Here is a 22048-nt window from a genome sequence, read left to right on the forward strand (position 1 = left end):
AAACACATCGACCTGGACCCAATATATCGGCCACTGCAGCGGACAACTGGAACTGACAACCGGAAGCGGCAGGGACAGGCCACTATAAATGCCAGAGGAAACATCACAGAAGCGCTTCACAGGAGGCTCCCAAGTACTGAGGATGTCACCCAGACAGGGGACGAAACGTCTGCAACACAAATTCCCAGCTTGGCGAACAGAACCACAACAGCTATAATGCTTTCCTTTCTCAAAAGCACCACTCTCCCTCCTCTCTTGCCTCCCTTTCTATCCTTCCTGTAGCATTTGTATCCTGGAACATTAAGCTGCCAGTCCTGCCCATCCCTGAGCCATGTTTCTGTAATTGCTATGATATCCCAGTCCCATGTTCTTAACCGTGCCCTGAGTTCATCTGCCTTCCCTGTTGGGCCCCTTGCATTGAAATAAATGCAGTTTAATTTATTAGTCCTCCCTTGTCCCTGCCTGTCCTGACTGTTTGACTCACGTCTGTTCTCAGCTATACCCGTCTCAGATCGATCTCTTTCCTCACTATCTCCTTGGGTCCCACCCCCCACTTTACTAGTTTAAATCCTCCCGAGCAGCTCTGGCAAATGTCCCTGCCAGTATATTAGTCCCCTTCCAATTTAGGTGCAATCTATCCTTCTTGTACAGGTCACTTCTACCCCAAAGCAACTTCCAATGATTCAAAAATGTGAATCCTTCTCCCATACACCAGCTCCTCAGCCGTGCATTCATCTGATCTATCCTCCTATTCCTGCCCTCACTAGCTCGTAGTACTGGGAGTAATCTAGATATTACTACTCCTGAGGTCCTCCTTTTTAAATTCCTGCCTAATTTTCTATTTTCTCCCTGCAGAATCTCAACCTTTTCCCTTCCTATGTCGTTGGTTCCAATGACCTCCTGCTGGGCCCTCTCCCCTGTGAGAACATTCTGCACCCTCTCTGAGACATCCTTGATCCTGGCACCAGGGAAACAACAAACCATTCTGCTTTTTCTCTGCTGGCCACAGAAACGTCTGTCTGTGCCTCGGATTACAGACCCCCTAACATAATCGATCTCTTGAAACCTGACGTACTCCTCATTACATTTGAGCCAGGCCCAATACCAGAAATGTGGCTGTTCGTGCTACATTCCTTGAGAATCCATCACTACCTACATTTTCCAAAACAGCATACTTGTTTGAAATGGGGATAGCCACAGAAAACTCCTGTACTACCTGCTTATCTCTCCTAACTTGCCTGGAGTTAACCCATCTATATGGCTGTATCTGCAACTTTTCTCCCTTTCTATAGCTGCCATCCATCACATCCCCTTGCTCTTGTAAATTCCACATTGTCTCTAACTGTCTCTCCATCCGATCTATTCGATATGATAGGATTCACAACCAATGGCATTTATTGCAGATATAATCCTAAGTAACCTGTAAACTCTCCCTAAACTCCCACACCCGACAAGAAGAGCATGTCACTATAGTAAAGACCGTTTTCGATTCTTCTAATCTACATACCCAGAAAATAGCTGAAAATGTGTTGCTGGAAAAGCGCTGCAGGTCAGGCAGTATCCAAGGAACAGGAGAATCGACACTTCAGGAATCCTGAAGAAGGGCTTATGCCCGAAACATCGATTCTCCTGTTCCTTGGATGCTGCCTGCTGCCTGCTGCGCTTTTCCAGCAACACATTTTCAGCTCTGATCTCCAGCATCTGCAGTCCTCACTTTCATACCCAGAAAATAGCACCATCTTATTCCTCTACAAAACACTGCTCCAGGTTAAATTAATAGTTATGGCTTATATTTTAAGTTTAATCAAGAGACATATCTCAAAAAACATATAATAAAGAAAGGACCCACTCTACTCACTACTGCAGACTTACTGTAAGTCCATGCTTAAATATTCACTTATTTGTCTCTGTGCTGTGACCTCTCCCAAACAGGTTCCTCCAAGATCAGTTGTGAATTTCACTGTTTGATAATTTTCCCAGATGAACTCCGATGTCCAGTGATACACGAATTCAAACAGCAAAGGCGGTAACTGTGCAGGTTCACTATCAGTTAGCAGTGTGGGTTTCTTTCTCTCTCTGTCTATCTCTCTCCTGCACTGACCTCACCATGAGCTGCCTTCGTCTTCCTTTTAAACTGCTGTTGTTCAGATGTTTTTTGTCCAAAGTTCCAAAACAATGTAACAGCATATAAAACAGTAATTGCTGCTCCTGGAATTCGAGGAAATCACCTCCAGCACCTAAAATACCTCAAAAAAGGAGCAGCTGTTACAGCCAGAAATTTTTCCCATCCTCCATCTTGGATTATATACATTTATTATTTTAAAAAAGATTTTATGCATATATACATACATATATATATATATATATATATACACACACACACACATACACACACACACATATATATACACATATATTTATTAAACATTTGATATGTTATGTTTAAAAATAGAAATCATCATTTAGCCAGTCATTTATCAGATACATCCAGACAGAATGCTTTCGATGCTCACTCTCACTCCCTTTCTCACTCACTCTCACTCCCTTTCTCACTCACTCTCACACTCGCTCTCACTCGCTCTCACTCGCTCTCACTCGCTCCCACTCGCACTCACTCGCACTCACTCGCACTCCCTCTCACTCACTCTCATTCTCACTCACTCTCATTCTCACTCACTCTTCCAGCCTCCCAATGTCTACTTTGGATTCCAGCAGCTGTCTCTAACTGAGCTTGTGCAGTGGCATGAGGTGGCCAGCAGAGGGTGGCACTGGATCATTTTAAACACAAGGGGGACAGACACAGAGAGGGGCAGAGACATTGATTCAGCACCTTTTAATTCATTTATTTATTCAAATTTCCCTCCATGACACACTGTGTCCCATTGCAGGTGGAGGTGGTAGCACACACAAAGATACATATCAACATGATCAACAGCACTGCATCACACTAACTACACGAAGAGTAGACAGAGACAGATAGAGGGGTTTAAACACTATTTCAATGGCCACAGAACAGAGGGTGCATTGCACAGAGACACAGACATGGAGCGATACACAAACATAGATGTACACACTGACACACGTACATATGTAAAATTTTTCCCATCCTCCATCTTGGATTATATACATTTATTATTTTAAAAAAGATTTTATGCATATATACATACATACATATATATATATACACACACACATACACACACACACATATATATACACATATATTTATTAAACATTTGATATGTTATGTTTAAAAATAGAAATCATCATTTAGCCAGTCATTTATCAGATACATCCAGACAGAATGCTTTCGATGGCACACCTTTAAAAGTTGGTAAGGGTATTCACCAAATAGTCAAGCCAAATTTCCTCAGCTGCCTGAGGAAGAAGAGACGTTGTTGGGCCTTTGTAACCAGTGCATCCACATGAAGAGTCCAAGAAAGCTTGTTGTGGATGATCACTCCCAGGAGCTTGACACTCTGCACTCGTTCCACCTCTGTGCTGTTAATGTGTAAAGGGGGAGGGGGTTTAGTAATCAGTCTCGAGGGGATAACAGTGTTGAAGGCTGAACTGTAGTCAATGAGTAGGATTCTTACGTAGCTGTTTTTGGTATCAAGCTGTTCTAGGGAGGAGTGAAGGGCAAGTGATATGGCATCTGACATGGATCTGTTGGTCCAATAGACAAATTGGAGTGGGCCAAGAGTCGTGGGGAAGCTGGAGTTGATTAATGCCATGACCAGCCTTTCAAAGCACTTCATGCCCACTGAAGTTAGGGCCACTGGGCGGTAGTCATTGAGACAGGATGCATGAGCCTTCTTAGGCACAGGGATGATGTTGTTCCTCTTGGAACAGGCAGGGACAGTGGCCTGCTGCAGGGAGAGGTTGAAGATGTCTGAGAAGACGTCTGCCAGTTGATCTGCGCATGCTCTGAGTGCACGGCCTGGTACTCCGTCTGGTCCCATCGCTTTCCTTGGATTCACACCAAGGAAACTGATCTGACCTCTGATGCAATGACTGTTGGAATAGGTTCATCAGGACTTGTTGGAATAGGTGTTACCTCTCCACCGAAATTCTGCTCAAAGTGAGCATAGAAGGTGTTGAGTTGATCTGGGAGGGATGTGTCATTGTCTGCTATCTTGCACTGTCTCTTTTTTGAACCTGTGATGTCATTCAGTCCTTGCCATAGTAGCTGAGTGTCAGGATCTCTAGTTTGGATCGGTATTGGTCCTTGGCTGTCTTAATGGCTCTGCGAAGGTCATACTTGGATTCCTTATATTTGAGTGGGACTCCTGATCTGAAGGCCTTACACCTGGTCTTTAGTAGGTTCTGTATGTCCTGATTCATCCAGGGTTTCCTGTTGGGGAACACCGGGACTGACTCCCTTAGTATGCAGTCCTCCACACACTTGCTGATAGAGTCTGTGCCGTTTCTTAATGGCTCTGCGAAGGTCATACTTGGATTCCTTATATTTGAGTGGGACTCCTGATCTGAAGGCCTTACACCTGATCTTTAGTAGGTTCTGTATGTCCTGATTCATCCGGGTTTCCTGTTGGGGAACACCGGGACTGACTCCCTTAGTATGCAGTCCTCCACACACTTGCTGATAGAGTCTGTGCCGTTGGAGGCGTACTCGTCCAAGTTCCTGTGGCCTGTTTGAACACGGCCCAATCAGCCGATGCCAGACAGCCCCAGAGTTGATCCTCTACCTTCTCCGACCAGCACTGAGGGGCAAATTAACTGGCCTGTTGCTGTGTTTCCCTTCCATTCTTCTGGATTAGTTATAACAACTACTCGAATGTAATTCATTTCATTCCTTTCCCCAATCCTAAGAGAGAACAGGTGGATACCAGCATGTCTCAAAGAAAGATTGGTTCATTTCGTTATGGCTGAGTGAAATACTGGGAGAAGAAGTTTTATTTTTTTGAAGGCGCTGTAGCTTCCTCAGATAAACTCCATATATATTAATGTTAAAACTTGCATTGACACAACCAGAAGAATGACATCATGGTGCTGCCATTTTTCATCAAACCTGGGCCAAGAGAAAGATAGGGGATGCCTTTGTTCATGAACAACGGTCAATAGAATGGAACAGATATGGGTTTGGATACATAGCACAGCTCTCCGAGATGGAATCTCCAATTTATTTCTGCAACTTCTAAATAATCCAACTCATGAATGTTGCCAAGTCATGCTAGCAGCTATGGACATTGACAATGGACAGGCTTTTCAGAACTAACTCATTTACTAACTCCCTTAACTAACTTCATTAACCAACTTCCATTAACTAACTTCCGTTATCTGTGTTGTCACTGTTCATAACATTTTTTCCTCGGATAATATGTTGGAGAAACATCTGCTCATGGACAAAGCGTCCTCTTGGTAATGAAGGTGAAGGAAAGGAAATAACAAAGTTTTGAAAGAGTGACAGCTATTAAAATATTGCAGTCAGGAATCGGGCTCTTGTAGTGCAGTGGTAGTGTGGTGAACATCTCTAACTCTTCCACCTGGCAATCCATTACTGTTTAAGAGGTTATTGTCATCTGGTGCCTTCTCAGTGCTTCTAGCCTTGACAGCTTCCTGGTGGAAAGGGATATCATTCCTCCATACCAGCTCCTGCATCAGGTCAACCTGCCCTGACCTGGTCAGTGTGGCGAGGTCCACATTGGCTCTAATTAACCCGGACTGCCTCAACATAGTGCTAACCCCAGACAAACCTGGTCCCCCTGCTGAGGTATGTATTCACTCAATGTGCTCAACACAAGGCAGCATTTCATTATAATTAGCAAAACATGCATTGCAATAAAAGCAAATTACTGCAGATGCTGGAATCTGGAAACCAAAAGAGAAAATGCTGGAAAATCTCAGTAGGTCTGGCAGCATCTGTAAGGAGAGAAAAGAGCTGACGTTTCGAGTCTAACTGACCCTTTGTTAAAGCTTTTTTTTAAATGAGTCTTTGGTTGCCTTGGATGGTGAGCATGGAAGAGGTAAAGGGGCAGGTGCATTGCAATAAATTGGCATGCATTCATTGTACATCCTGATCCTTACACTTATTCTAGTTTTCCCAAGAAATTTAAAGTGAGGCTGAGAGAAGGGTCCATTTTGAACAGGACATGAGGGAGAATCCAGTTGCTCTTCGGAGAACGACTGCATCTTTGATGGCAAACAGACAGATTGTCAGTTTACCCTCAGGCATCCATCCAGATGGCCAGACTAGACACTGTGCTGTCTCTCTGTGATTGCACCTTTTAACTCAAAGACAAGGTGGCTACATATTGAGCTAAAGTGGACCAGTAAGACAGTAATCACTACAGAGATCCCAACCTTTCAAAACTGCATTTCAATCAACTAATCTTTTTATCACCTTCAGTTGGGGAAGAGATGATAAGTCAGTAACTTGCTGAAACAAAATACCTGAAGTTAAGGAATCAAGCCTGTCGGCCTGGCTTCACACTTACACCCTCGCCCCAGCTGCTGTCAACTTCAAGCACAACAGATTTGCTCTCTTTGCAACATGGGAGCTCTCCCAGATTCCCGGGCTCAATCACTCTGTTCTTTTCTGCAAAAATTGTCAGAGTAGTTGCTTGACAGCCAAGACAGTGATTCAGAGGCCTGGCATCTCGAATACACCTAGTGATGTCTGAAGCAATGCATAAAGCCTGGCAGGTTAGGGTAAACTACCCATCTACCCAGCTCCTGGAACCTGTAGGACAAACATCATAACATTGTTTTCTATCATTCATCAACTTGAGGCATTGAGGGGAGGCAGTGGCATTGTCTGTTTCTCCAGGAATCCAGGCTGATTCTCTGAGGACGGGAGTTCAAATTTCACCACAGGAGATGGGGATATTTAAATTTACTTCATAATGTAGAATAGAAATATACTCAGTATTGGTGATGATGAAACGGCCATCAGTTGTTTAAAAAACTCATTTATTAATGTCCTTTAGGGAAAGAGATCTGCCATTCTTACCTGGTCTGGCCTATACATGACTTGTGACTCACAGAAATGTGACTGACTCCTAACCCCACCCTCTAAAGTGATGCAGAAAACCATTCAGTTCAAGAACAATAAAGGATGTGATAGCCACATCCACATCAAAAAGAGTCATAAAGTCATAAAGCATAGAAACAGGCCCTTTGGCCCACTATGTCTATACCGAACAGACTGCATTTAAACCATTTGCTTGCACTTGGTCCATAGCTTACGATATACAGGCATTTTAAATGCTCATCCAGATGCTTCTTAAATGTTTCAAGAGTATCTCCCTTGAACACCCTCTCAGGCAGCACCTTCCATATTCCACCACCCTCTGGGTGAAAACATTCTTTTTCGGATCTCCTTGAAATCACTTGCTCCTCTCCTTAAACATTTTGTCTTCCTCAATCACATTCCCCCCTCAGCTTCCTCTACTCCAGGGAAAACAAACCCAGTCTATCCAGTCCCTCTTCATAACTGAAACTTTCGATCCAGGTAACGCCTGGTGAATCTTCTCTGTTCCTATACCCATGAAATCACATCCTTCCAATTGTGTGGCATCTAGAACTGCATAACAATGTGCCCTAACTAATATTTTATAAAGTTGTAACAAGACCTCCTTGCTCCTATGTTCTATGCCCAGCTAATAAAGGCAAGTGCGCTAAATGCCTTCATCCTCACCCTGCCTCCCTGTGCTGACACCTTCAGGGATCCATCAACTTGTACACCATGGTCCCTTTGTTCCTCAGTACTCCCTAGGAAGGAACCCACCACTCATTGTGTATACAGTGTTTCCACACTGTAAGTAATCTAATCTAATCTAATCTAATCTACCCTTCTCTCATTAGACCCCCACAATACCTCACCTCGTATTTATCAGGATTAAATTCCATCTGCCATTGCCCTGCCCAATTTACCAGCTGATCAATATCAGACTGTAGCCTGAGGCCATCCTCCTCACTGTCAACAACAGCCACCAATTTTTATGTCATCTGCAAACTTACTAATTATACTGTCTATATTCATACCCAGGTCGTTAACGTACATAACAAACAGCAAGGATCCCTGCACCAATCCTCATGCTATAGTGCTGGTCACTGGCTTCCAATTACAAAAACATCCTTTCACCATCATCCTTTGCTTTCTGTTTGTAAAGCAATTTTGTATCCAGTTTGTCAATTTGCCTCGAATCTCATGGCCTTTTACCTTTCGGAATAGCCTTCCAGGTTGTACCTTGTCAAAAGCCTTACTGAAAAATCAACTGCATACTCTCATCAATATATTTAGTCACCTTTTCAAAAAAACTCATTTCAATTAGTCAGACAGGATCCCCCTTTAACAAATCCATGCTGACTCTCCCTAACTATTTCCTGTCTTTCCAAGTGTTGATTAATTCTATCCCTCAGAATCTTTTCATAGAATCATAGAATTCCCAACAAAGTGAAAGCAGGTCATTTAGCTCATTGAGTCCACACTGCCCCTCCTAGCAGCATCCCACCCAGACCCAACTGCCTACCCTATCTCTGTAACCCTACATTTCTCATGGCTAACTCAGTGAATACTGTGGACAATTTAGCATGGCCTATCCACCTAACCTGCACATTGTTGGACTGTGGAGAAAGTGCGGACTGCAGATGCTGGAGATCAGAGTTGAGAGCATGGTGCTGGAAAAGCACAGCAGGTCAGGCAGCATTCGAGGAGCAGGATGTTTTGGGCACTCCTGATGAAGGGGCTTATGTCCAAAACATTGATTTTCCTGGTCCTTGGATGCTGTCTGACCCGCTGTGCTTTTGCAGCACCACACTCTCATCTTTGGACTGCAGGAGGAAACCAGTGCACCCAGAGGAAACCAATGCGGACCCAGTGAGAATGTGCAAACTCCACACAGATAGTTGCCCGAGGGTGAAATCGAATCCAGGTCCTTGGGCATTGTGGGGCAGCAATGCTAGCTAATGAGCCACTGTACCACTCACAGTAATTTCCCTACTGCTCATGTCAGACTAACTGGTTTATAATTAGCTGGCCAATCCCTGCAGCTCATCTTGAACTAAGGAACCACATTAGCTATCCTCCAGTCATCTGGCACTTCACCTGTGGCCAGCAAAGTATTATTTAATCTCTGCCAGGGCCTCAGTAATCTCCTCCTTGAACATCCCAAAGCCACCTGGGAGAACTCTCGTCATGCCCTGAAGATTTATGCAGTTTTTGCCTGTTACTGAGTCTAATACCTCCTCCTTATTAATCTTAACGTGTTCGAGAACCTTGCCATCCCAACTGAAATCCCCAGCTTCAATGTGTTTCTCCTCTGTGAATACAGATAAGAAACATTAATGTAAGTCCTCACCCATATCCTCGGGCTCCACACACCGACTGTTCCCTTTATCGAATAGACCCCATAGTCTCCCTAATCCTCTTACTCAAAACATACCCCTAAAAGGCCTTGGTGTTTTCATTGATCTTATCTGCCAAAGATATTTTGTGGTCCCAATTTATGCTCCTAATATTTTTTTAAACATCCTGATACTTTTGAAAGGCCAAACTCCAGTTTTAATGCACTGCATCAGACACCTGCTTTTCTTTATCAAACTCACAAATCCCTTGCTATCCAGGTTTCCTGCACTTGCTGCCCTTGGCCTTCACTCTTAGAAGAACGCACTGATGCTGAATTCTCACTGTAGTACATTTATAAGACTCCCATTGATAAGCTTCACTTCTGAGGATTATGTCTAGCACTGCCCCATCTCGAACAGGGCTGTCTATGTACTGGCACAAAATGCTTTCCCGGATGCATTTAAAAAGTTCCACCCTGTCCAATCCTTTCACACTAAGGTGATCCAGTTACTGTTCGCAAAGTTGAAATTCCCAATAGCTATAAAACACTATTCCTCATGCAGTTTATCCTTCATCTGCCGCTGACTATTGGGAAGCCTGTAGTATAATCCCAGCAAGATAACTGCTCCTTTGTTTTTAAGCTCTACCCAGAGCCTCATTTGAAGTCCCTTCTCTGACATCCTGCCTCATTACCGTGGTGATGGTTTCCTTTAGCAATAACACAATGCCCTCACTTCTCTCACATTCCCCATCCCCTACACACCTGAAACTTCAATACTCTGAAATGTTAAGCTGCCCAGTCCTGTCTTTCCTTCCAACCATATCTCAGTGATTGTAACAGTATTACATTCCCACATGCTGATACAATGCTGTTAGTTCCTCTCTCTGAACAGTCACGCTCCTTGCATTAACATTGATACAGTTTAGCTTTCTGTTCTTACAGTGTGCATTATCCTGCTCAGGTCTTCTCTGCTTGCTCGACTGTCCTCGAATTTCTTCTACATCTGATTGGACCTTGCTCCTGAATTTCTGTCTGCACTGTGCCCCATCCCAAGTCAGTTTAAAACTGCCTGACCAGTAAGACAAACTTCCCAGCAAGGATATTGGACACATTCCAGTTCAGGTACAGCCCATTCAGCTTGTTTGATCCCCAGAAACTACCCTAGTGATCTAAAAGTTCAAAGGCTGCTCTCCTCCTCCATCTCTTTAGCTGTTCATCTGACATATCTTCCTATTCCTACATTCAGCAGCACTTGGTCCAGCCATTGTAAACCCTACAAACTACAGACAACACTCTAGGAACCAGTCACATAACCTTCCCGACTTCTTACCAAATCACGTTTCTCACGCTCTCTCTTCCCTCCCCCTCCATTCCTAACAACCTACAAATCACCAAAACAGGGACTTTACCCTCTGTCTCCATTCTGGAATTTCTCACTCGGTCCCTAAAGTTGGTTTCCAAGCAGCTAAACCTCTTGCCCTGCATTATTTTCTGAACCATGACATCACCTCAGGAGCTCCAACTCAGGATTCAATAAAGGTTCCACCTGCTCCACTCCCTCTCCCTCTACTGCTCCCGCTCACTCTTCCTCTCCCTTTCCCTCTCTGACTGCTCTGATACCTCATCAAAATTCCATGTTTAATATCAGTGCACGCTAGAACTCCTTCAGCCTTAGACTTTGTGTTTGCTAACGAACTTACCTCTGGATCTGTTTCCACTTTCCCTCCACCCTCGGTACTTCCCATTCTACTCTGAGTTGGAGACCCTGGACATTTCACAGCTCTCTATTTCTACCCTTGGTTATTGCCTTCCTTTCACACTCTCTCATTTTTTATTCCTTTCACATTTATGAGGGTGTCAGATAAAAACAGTTTAGTTTTACAGATTTGCCATCAGCCATGATTACCACCTGTCTAACCCTTTCATTCTCACATGGTTCTTATTAAAGGGTAAGTGGAGAATACAATTAATGGGAAAAGTGATTGTGTATATTGTCTTAATACAGAATAATAACTTCAATTACCCTTCTGTTTATTAGGCATGTCGTTATGGCCATGTTCAACATCTGGAACACCTGCTGTTTTATGGGGCTGATATGGGAGCACAGAATGCTTCAGGCAATACAGCACTCCATGTCTGTGCCCTTTACAATCAGGTGAGAAGGTGGATGTCATTGCAGCATCTTATTTTCTACTGTGTAATTAATCATCTTCACATTGTACTTCAGAAATAGTTCAGAAACAATGGAAATGAACAAGATAGTAGCTGTAGCATAAAGTAACAGTGAAGCTCAATGTTACACTTAGCAATAACAGTGAGGTGCATTAATGACTACATCCTTGTGAGATCCCCGTCACACACTAGCTTGTTTATTTTATACAAGTTAAAGTCTACACCAAAATGGCAATTTGGGCAAATGATAATTGGTTGTCCTGACACAGCTGGCAGCAATTTCAGACAAGAGTTATACTAGATTCAAAGCATTAACTTGTTTCTGTCTCCACAGTTACTGCTAGACCTGTTGAGTTTCTCCAGCACTTTCTGTGTTTATATCAGTAAACTCTGTATTCAGTAAATACTGAGCTCACTGATTTAATCCCATAACGGGACAAGTGTTCCAGAACTTTGATTGTCCCAAGTCCGGCAAAAGTTTGGTTCCTGTAAGATTGAATGCATTAATCCAAGTTCCTTTGATATTTCTAGATGATATAGTTGATTTGAGAAGTTATACATAATTCTCTTTTCACCAGATATTGTATCCTCATCAACGTTAATATCTGCAGTACTGGAGATTATTTTTTGCTTGTTCACGGGGATGAGCACGTTGCCAGCTCGGCCTCGATTATTGCTCCTCTTTAATTGCCCAGAGAGCAGTTTTTTTAGATTAGATTACTTAGTGTGGAAACAGGCCCTTCGGCCCAACAAGTCCACACTGACCCTCCAAAGTGCAACCCACCCAGACCCATTCCCCTACATTTACCCCTGCACCTAACACTATGGGCAATTTAGCATGGCCAATTCACCTAATCTGCACATCTTTGGACTGTGGGAGGAAACCGGAGCACCCGGAGGAAACCCACGCAGACACGGGGAGAATGTGCAAACTCCACACAGTCAGTCGCCTGAGGCGGGAATTGAACCCGGGTCTCTGGCGTTGTGAGGCAGCAGTGCTAACCACTGTGCCACCGTGTTGCCCAGTTATGTATCATTGCTGTGGGTCTAGAGTCACATGGAGGCCAAACTAGGTGAGGATGGCAGTTTCTTTCCCCAAAGGGCATTAGTGAACAGATGGGCTTTTCCTAACAATCGACAATGGATTTATAGTTACCATTAGTCTCTTAATTCCAGACTTTTATTGAATTCAAATGCCACCATCTGCCACTGTTGGATTTGGATCCAGGTCCCCAGAACATAACCTGGATCTCTGGATTGACAGTTCAGTGATAATACCACGAGACCATCACCTCCTCTTAAATTGGTAAAATAAAATACCTTTAGGTGGATGATCTATGTCCCAAACCGAAATGTTGATTTCTCCACTTCCTGACACTGCCTGGCTTGCTGTGATTTTCCAGCCTGCTGCCTCTCTCGTTCATTGTCTGCTGGTGTTTTGTCCTGAATTAATTTTCCTGGTAGTTTTAGTTAGAGGTTTTTACTATCTTCCGTTTTCAGGGAGACACCAAATTAGGCAGATCCCAAGACAATTATAGCGCAAATGGAAATTAAGCTTCCGTTGTGGGTATTAGTCTAACCCACATACTAGCTGTCCATCCAACTGAACTAACCAGCTTCCCTCTGTGTCTGATACCAAAGTACAAAATTCAATTAATTCTTTCAATAACCAACTGGAGCTACAAAGGAATATTAATGAGTTTGAGGAATGGACTGGAATGTGGCTGACGGAATCCAATATTAGTAAGTGATTATATGCAGAATGGAAGCAGGTTTGAACTTGTGGAAGAGCGGCATCTCAAGACATCTTACTTTAAAACAAATTCTAACAGAACTTTCAACTGGAGGAATTCAAGATTTTATTTTGAGTCCTAGAATATAAAAAGCAAAAAGTACTTACAAAACTCAACAGAACAGTAATAAGTTTCCTAATAAGCGCTCAGCCATTTATTGGTAATATTTCTTCATGCTCAATGCCATGGGAAAAATATTGAGACTTTAGAGCAGATACAAAACAGATTCATCAGGATGAGAAAAGTTGATGGTTTGAGGAAATACAATGCGTGAATGTTGAGCATCGTGCTGGTACTGTGGAGAGTACAGTGTGATCGAACTTGGTTGAAATTCTTTAAGGACAGGATTATATAAATTATATCAGGACAGGAAAAGGTTGGTCAAAGAAGACCAGATGGTCAAGAATAATCATAATTATTGTTCCTTAAATATGTCAACAGCTGTTTATTCTGTCTCTCTTTGAAGAAAGACAAAGGCAGGAGAATCCAAACAATTGTATAAGGAGCTGTAAGACAGTTTTTGATTAACTCTTGGGTAAGTAGATGCTCAGACTGTTAAAATAGGAAATGAATGTCACTGACACCCAAGAAGGGTTCTACAATATAAATGGATACTTAACTGTCTTCAAGAATAAAATCTTTTAAAAGATTTGTACATGTTTAATAATAAAACCACATCAGATTAAACTACAGTAAACTGGAACTAGTTCAGCTGGAAGTGAAACTTTACTTCTGAACGTTATGCAGGATAATAGCACACAATTGTGATTCATTAAGATTCATATGTTGCCTGGTCTGGAGGGAAGGTCTTATGAGGAAAGGCTGAGAGACTTGGGTCTGTTCTCATTGGAAGGAAGAAGGCTGAGAGGGGATTTGATACAAGAGGGGTGACAGATGTCAGAGGCAGGTTCTTTACGCAGAGAGTGGTAAGGGTGTAAAATGCACTACCTGCTAATGTAGTCAACCCAGCCACATTAGGGAGATTCAAACAATCCTTAGATAAGCACATGGATGATTTTGGGATAGTGTAGGGGGACGAGCTGAGATTAGTTCACAGCTCGATGCAACATTGAGGGCCGAAGGGCCTGTTCTGTGCTGTATTGTGTGATGTTCTATGTTTTATATATTGATTCGAGCCCACCCTCTGATTCCTTTATGGAATGTGCCCTAATTAAACATGTTTTCTCAAGCTGCCCTCCTGTTGATGAAATGACCTCCTCTCTGGACTGCTGGAACTCTGCTGTTGAATGAACAAAAATTCAGCAGGTTCAGTACAATGAGACAAAATGTGAGGTAGAGCACTTTTGCAGGAATGACTGTAATGTAGAGTTTTTAAATAGAAACAGACCACAGACTGCTAGTGTATCAAGGTTTGAGTCTCCTCTAGTGTGAATCACAAGAGGTTAGCATTCGGGTGGAACAAGGAATTTGGAAAGTAAATGGAAGGATAACACCTTCAACAGAATTTTCCAAACCCATGACTACTTCCACCTAGAAGGACAAGGGCAACAGTTACATGGGAAGATTTATCTCTCTTATCTCAGGAATATCCCTACAGATACTCATGTGAATATTGGATCAGAAGATCATCACATGAAGATTGGAACAGGAATATGCCTTTCATCCCATTGGACCTGCCCCACCATTCAATATGATCATTGATGATTAAATACCTCATCTGATCCTATAAACTTGTATACTACTAATCATCAGAAGCATATCAATCTCTACTTTAAACATACACAAAGACTGAGATTCCACAGCCCTCTGTGGTAGCAAATTCCAAACGTTCATAATCTTTTCATTTTTATTACTCCCTCATGAGATGTGGGCTTCTCTGGCTGGGTCTGCATTTATTGCCTATCCCTAATTGCCCCTTGAGTAGGTGGTGATGAGCTGTCTCTTTGAACTGCTGCAGTACATGTGCCGTGGGTAGACCCACAAAGCCCTTAGGGAGGGATATAATGAGTCCAGTTGAGTTTCAAGTTAATAGTAATCCCCAGGACATTGAAAGTGGGGGATTCAGTGATGGTAACACTATTGCATGTCAAGGGGCATTGGTTAGATTGTCTCTCATTGGAGATGATCATGTTACTTGGCACTTAGAAAAGGTTTTACATTTTTCTCACCACACACATTCCTGCTTATCTTTGTATCATCTGCACATTTGGTAATCTTACCTTTGGTCCTCACCTCCATAACAGTGATCTATTTACCCTTACTCTGTTTTGCTTTTTTATTGCCATTCATTATTCCACACCTGCTCATTACCTCCTATTCCATGTGCTTTACGTTTGGTAACCAAGCTGTTGTGGGGGACCTTATCAAAAACTTCTGAAAACTCAAACATATTACATTGATTGATGCTCCTCTAGCAATTTTGATCATAATGCCCTCAATAAACCTTAATAAGTATGTCAAACACAGCCTTCCATTTGCAAATGCATGCTGAACCTGGCTTGTCAGATCATTTTTATCCGAGTATCCAGTTATCCCATCCTTTATTATTGATTTAGAGACATCTGTATTTCTAATTCTTCTTGCTCAACTCACATAGTCACAATTGATTTCCTTTCTGCAAACGTCTGTACATTCTTGAGATGCTGTATTATTCTTTAATGTGTCTCCCTGCAATAGTTACATGGTCCACTGCTAACTGAGCTCACCTATTATTTATCATGGGTTCAATTGTCTTGCATGATTCATTTCTCTCTGACATCTCCATGATCTTCTGCTTCTGGAATTTTCTTACCATTCCCTTCTAACATTATCGGAATATCTCTCAGTGCTGACTGTTTGGAGATTGCTACTCGCATCATCCATCATACTGTTATGGATCTCCATTTTTTACTGAAGGAAGCTGCTTCTACACCTCTCTCCTGCTGACTCGTTTTTAAACCTCGATAGAGTGAATAGCTCACCAGTTATCTGCCAGGTGGCTGGCTGGACATTTGGTGAAAATGACATGAATTTTTAAAAATGCTGTTGCAAACTCCCTGTTCCAAATGACCTTCTAAACATCGAGAGAAACAAGTCAGACCTTCAGAGGTCTGAACTAAAATCTACTTTTGTTGATTGTGAATAATAATAATATGACAAGTTTCATCACACGCTAAGAAAGATATGGTAAGGAAAGGAGCAGTGTATACAGATAATTTTCTGAAAGAACACAAGAAAACCTTGTTTTTTTACAAACATCTCCCATCTATCCCTTGATGTGCATTTTTTTTGTTAATTGATTTTGATAATGGCTGGTTGCCCTATAGTTATCTGGATTAAATATTTCACGTAAGTTGGCAGAGAGCGGGTCTGAGTCCATAATGGGATCAGCCATGGGCTGTTCAATGGTGGAGAAGGTTCAATGGAAAAATGACTAAATTGACCCGTGTACAACATTCAAAATGTTTATCCTTTTACAGCTTGTGAGAATATTGATTCTGTGCAATGCAACATTGAAAAATTAATAACATGATAGACTGCTTATTCGATTATTCCAGAATTGAACTGTGTGTTATTTTGTTGGAAATCTAAGCAGTTGTATGTGAAGTTTAATATCACTGATAATCTATTTTTCTGGAGGATTGGTTTCAGTTGACGTGCAGTATTACAAACCCTAAATTCAGAACCTCAACAGGAGAATGTTCTGACCAGGTATATATGTAACAGTGAAACGTAGCCGCTGCACATTGGCTGTCCTTTGTTTGCAGTTTCTCACCATGTTTCATCAGCTTTGTGTAGGCAGAGTACTATTTCAGTATATCTGTGGGTGGTTGGATTTAATTAGGCAGAGCCTGTTCACTCACATTTGCTGTTGCTAGCTTTAGCATTCTTGCAACAGTTAAATACCCTTCCAGATTATAAAAACAAATTAGCTCCTTGTTGCAATTAAAGCAGCCTTTGTTCCATACACAACAGGCATTTCTTTATAAATTTAATTCTTCGGGAACATGACATGTGCAGGACACTGTTAAATTTGATATTCCACCAATTTCCCCAAATTCTGTTATAAATGGCAGGCCACAAGGTAACGATACTGAATGCAGCTTCTCCATGTATCTGCTGTTAGGCACAGCAATGCCAAAACTGTCAGTGTTACATGTTGGAGGATATATGCTAAACAGAAATTCTGTGTCAAACTGCGTGTTTGTTTCATCTTGCTCTACTGAACATTTTCTCATGATCGTCACTTGGTCCAAGAAGTCTTGTGAATTCATTCAAAAGAGTGTAAAGAGAAGGTGGTGAACTAATGTTGCGACCTATAATCTTAAAAATCACAACACCAGGTTATAGTCCGACAGGTTTAATTGGAAGCACACTAGCTTTCGGAGCGACGCTCCTTCATCAGGTGATAGTGGAGGGCTCGATCGTAACAGAATTTATAGCAAAAATTTGCAATGTGATGTAACTGAAATTATACATTGAAAATCATGACCTATAATCTTTGTAGTGATATCTGTTCGTGCATAGGAATGCAGGCTTTATCTTAACCATTTATTCCGAGTGAATGTGTGGAAATCCTCACTTTGTTCTTAATTTAATTCTTTTCAAAAAAAACATTACTGCCATTTTAAACGTTTACATAAAATGCTTAAAAATGTGAAAAACAATTAAAAACAATAATAGTCAGTTCCGTTTTTACTGTAAATACAACAGATTGCAATGGAAACTGACAGTGTCAATGAAAAGTGACTGTGTCAATGAAAAGATGGAGATTCCTGTTCAACATGATCCATTTTTAGACATTCAGCCACAAAAAGTAGAGGCCCAGGAACAAACCTTGCAGGTCATCGTTATCCGTGCAGGTCATCACTATCCGTGCAGGTCATCACTATCCGTGCAGGTCATCGTTATCCGTGCAGGTCATCGTTATCCGTGCAGGTCATCGTTAGTCGTGCAGGTCATCGTTATCCATGTAGGTCATCGTTATCCCTGCAGGTCATCGTTTTCCGTGCAGGTCATCATTATCCCTGCAGGTCATCACTATCCGTGCAGGTCATCGTTATCCGTGCAGGTCATCGTTATCTGTGCAGGTCATCATTATCTGTGCAGGTCATCGTTATCCGTGCAGGTCATCACTATCCGTGCAGGTCATCGTTATCCGTGCAGGTCATCGTTATCCGTGTAGGTCATCGTTATCCGTGCAGGTCATCGTTATCCGTGTAGGTCATCGTTATCCGTGCAGGTCATCGTTATCCGTGTAGGTCATCGTTATCCGTGCAGGTCATCGTTATCCGTGTAGGTCATCGTTATCCGTGCAGGTCATCGTTATCCGTGTAGGTCATCGTTATCCGTGCAGGTCATCGTTATCCGTGTAGGTCATCGTTATCCGTGCAGGTCATCGTTATCCGTGCAGGTCATCGTTATCCGTGCAGGTCATCGTTATCCGTCCAGATCATCACTATCTGTGCAGGTCATCGTTATCTGTGCAGGTCATCGTTATCCCTGCAGGTCATCACTATCCGTGCAGCGCATCGTTATCCGTGCAGGTCATCGTTATCCGTGCAGCGCATCGTTATCCGTGCAGCTCATCGTTAGCTGTGCTGACTCTAGAGCTACTCTCAAGTACGACAACCTATCATGCCTTTAATACAATAAAATGTTCTAAATCAAGCAAAAATCAAGCAAAAATTGATACAAACTGTTTAAATTGATTGGGGCAGATGATTCAAAGTTCATTTACTAAGTAAGACCTTAAAGAGTTTCTTAAAAGAGGAAAAGAGATGGAAAGGTGGAGGGACAGAAATTTCAAAACGGAGTTCCTGAGCTTAACGGCCAGGCAACTGAAAGCACCAATGGTGGCCCAAATAAAAGTATGTTAGCCCAGTGCTTAGACATTAGCTGAGAGTAAATCTCTCCAAGGGTTGTGGGGCTGGAGATATTTACAGCAACAGGGAAGGAGGACTCCATAGATGGATTTGAAAACAAGGGTAAGAGTTTTAAAATTGGTGTGTTACTTAACCAAAAACCATGTCAGTCAGTGAGCATGGGATATGTGGTGCAAGCAAGGACATTAGAGTTTTGAGTGACCTTGTCATAACATTGCTCATTCCTCTGCTCCTACTGTGTTTATTCATTGTATCTTTGCTGTTTCAGTGACAGCCTGTAATACATTGGTGTTGTTCCTAACTGATCATTTAGCTTTGCTGCAGTAGAACACATGGAGTTCGTTGTGTACCATCATTTTGCTTCTACTTAGTTCAAAGCAGAGGTTGTGACACATCTCTGGAGCAAGTGGGACTTGTACCTAGGCCTCCTGAGATAAGGTCACTTCCACTGCATCACAAAACCCAAACATAATTGCAGCTTATGGCATTTTGAGGATCTTGTTTAGTTAAATGAACCTCCCTTCAGGTTATCATGGAATGCAGTATGATTTAATTGTTGTTCTAAATAAATAAAACTATTTGAGTCTGAAACAGTTTTCAGAGTAGGAATTCAACCCGAGACTCTCAGACTAAAAGTCTGATGCTCTTCTGGCTGAACTCCCTGTGTTCCCCTGATTGGTTGTTGCTGTATGTTAATTGCATGGGCTGTTTCATGTAACCAAGCAGCCCCAGCCACTGGGCTGTATGGAGGGTTGTCACGATTGAGCAGTGAACATGCCGCGGATTGGCCTGGGCTCCACGCCAGACACAGGGCACTGACAGTCAAACTTGCCCTTCCTAATTTTTTAAGAAGCAAACTACTTCTCAGGTGCCCACTGCCAGGTGCTGTGGATAGCTTTTAGTTTATCTACTTGCCTTCAGGCAGTGTGTACTGTTTTGTGACAGTATTGTGGATAAGGTCAGAGTTCTGAACAGGTTTATGTTTGTGGTACATGGGCACCATCCATGTCACTGATGTCACACATGGCCACTCATCGTGTTTCACTCGAGATCTAATTGAGCCTTTGGAGGGAGGAGTGGGATCGCGTACAAGATCCTTGTAATGATCCCTGATCAAATGGAGTTGGATTTATCACATCATGCAATAAACCTCCTTGTTACCTAAGGACTGTGCCTCTTCTGTGGATGCTCTGCAGTGCTGTGGGAAGGGTCTTATTAAATTGGAGAGTGTTAGAAAAGATTTTCAGGATGTGCCGGGAATGGTGGGTTTGAGTTATAAAAATAGGCTGGATATGAGGTTGGGGGTTGACCTTGTAGAGGTTTATATAATCAGGAGGGGCATGGATAAGGTGCATAAGTAAAGGTCTTTTCCTGAGGATGGGGAGTTCAAAACTAAGGGACATGTTTTTAAGGTGAGAGGAGAAAGATTTAGAAAATACATGGGACAACTCTTTTGTATCTGGAATAACTGTCAGAGGAAGTGGTGGATGCAGGTACAGTTATAACACTTAAAACACATTTGAATAAGTACATGAGACAGAAAGATTTGGAGTGATGTGGGCCAATTACAGGGAGGTGGGACTAGTTTAGTTTGGGAACACTGTCGGTGTGAGAAGAAATCCAGAAGAAAACATTTCAAGCAAATAAGTTCATCACTTCAAGAGCACGATTGCTTTAAGAAGACAGTCAGCAGCTGGAATGGGATCACCCACCAACAGAAATGGCAGGAGCTGTGCAATCAGCGTTCCAAAGACAAACTTCATTCAGGCAATGATAAGAGAAGTGGGGAAAAAAGTGTGGGTTAGGAAAAGAGGGAAAAGCCAGCCATGCATACAAACTACAAAGAGCTTAATGAGGGAAGATCTGTAAAAAACAACTGAATGTTCCTGAGGTAAAGTTAGAGGGGTTGAAGAGCAAGGGGATAACTGTGAAAAATGGCACAAAGACCCAGAAAGGGAAAGCAAGGGACTATAAAAATAATGAGTCCTCACATCTTACAGTGAAGCTGCCATCTTCAACTTCAGGCTTCATGAAACAAAGTCACAAGGAACAGAGAAAGAGTCAGAAAAATGGAGCAGTGGTGAAAGAATTGGAAGGGCCTCAGAGAGACATTGGGCATATTTAAGTTGAACCTGTGATTGTAACCTCAATGTCCCAAGGAGCGAAGGAAGATATCGACAACCAGAAAAACAACAGTCCAGAAAGAAACTGTTATTGACCTTGGAGAACCCAGTGAGCAATTTCATGGTGAAAAAGTGAAACAAGAAGAATCTGCAGAGATTAACAACAGTGCCATTAAATAAATCCTTCACCTGATGCGATGAAAATTAGCAGTGGCTGAACTAATCTCGACAAGAATAAATGATTGACCAAGTCTGTACGACCATTTGCCAGTATTGTGCTGAAGGATGGTTAGACCAAAATCCAGCAAGTTGAATTAGAGCACACACTTTGAGCACTGACTGCACTTCATAACCTTGGGGATGGTTTTCTAGTCTATGGAAAACCATGATTTATTCCAGACTTCCTGGAATGTACAGTGGAAAAGATGCATTAGGATAGAACATAGAAAAGTACAGCATAGAGCGAGCCCTTTGGCCCACGATGTTGTGCCGAGATTTAATCCTAATGTAAAATATAATAACCTAACCTACACACTCCTCAACTCACTGCTATCCATGTGCATGTCCAGCAGTCACTTAAATGTCCCCAATGACTCTGCTTCCACCACCCCCGCTGGCAACGCATTCCATGCATTCACAACTCTCTGCGTAAAGAACCTTCCTCTGACGTCTCCTTTATACCTTCCTCCTAACATCTTCAAATTATGACTCCTCGTACCAGTCAATGTGGGCGGCACGGTGGCACAGTGGTTAGCACTGCTGCCTCACAGCGCCTGAGACCCGGGTTCAATTCCCGCCTCAGGCGACTGACTGTGTGGAGTTTGCAC

At 42.5% G+C, this 22048-nt stretch overlaps 1 protein-coding gene across 1 annotated transcript in view; it reads left to right on the forward strand.

The window, feature by feature from the left end:
- The window catches only part of LOC122557603 (SH3 and multiple ankyrin repeat domains protein 3-like), a 338880-nt gene extending 320853 nt beyond the window's left edge, over window positions 1-18027 (forward strand). The window contains exons 11-12 of the mRNA XM_043705316.1: window positions 11347-11463; window positions 17927-18027. Coding sequence (XP_043561251.1) covers window positions 11347-11463; window positions 17927-17962 — 153 coding nt within the window. The 3' untranslated portion in view covers window positions 17963-18027. The remainder of the gene's footprint in view (window positions 1-11346; window positions 11464-17926) is intronic.
- The last annotated feature ends 4021 nt before the right edge of the window (window positions 18028-22048 follow it).

The sequence above is a fragment of the Chiloscyllium plagiosum genome, chromosome 16 (genome assembly GCF_004010195.1).
Source record: "Chiloscyllium plagiosum isolate BGI_BamShark_2017 chromosome 16, ASM401019v2, whole genome shotgun sequence".
Classification (NCBI taxonomy): domain Eukaryota; kingdom Metazoa; phylum Chordata; class Chondrichthyes; order Orectolobiformes; family Hemiscylliidae; genus Chiloscyllium; species Chiloscyllium plagiosum.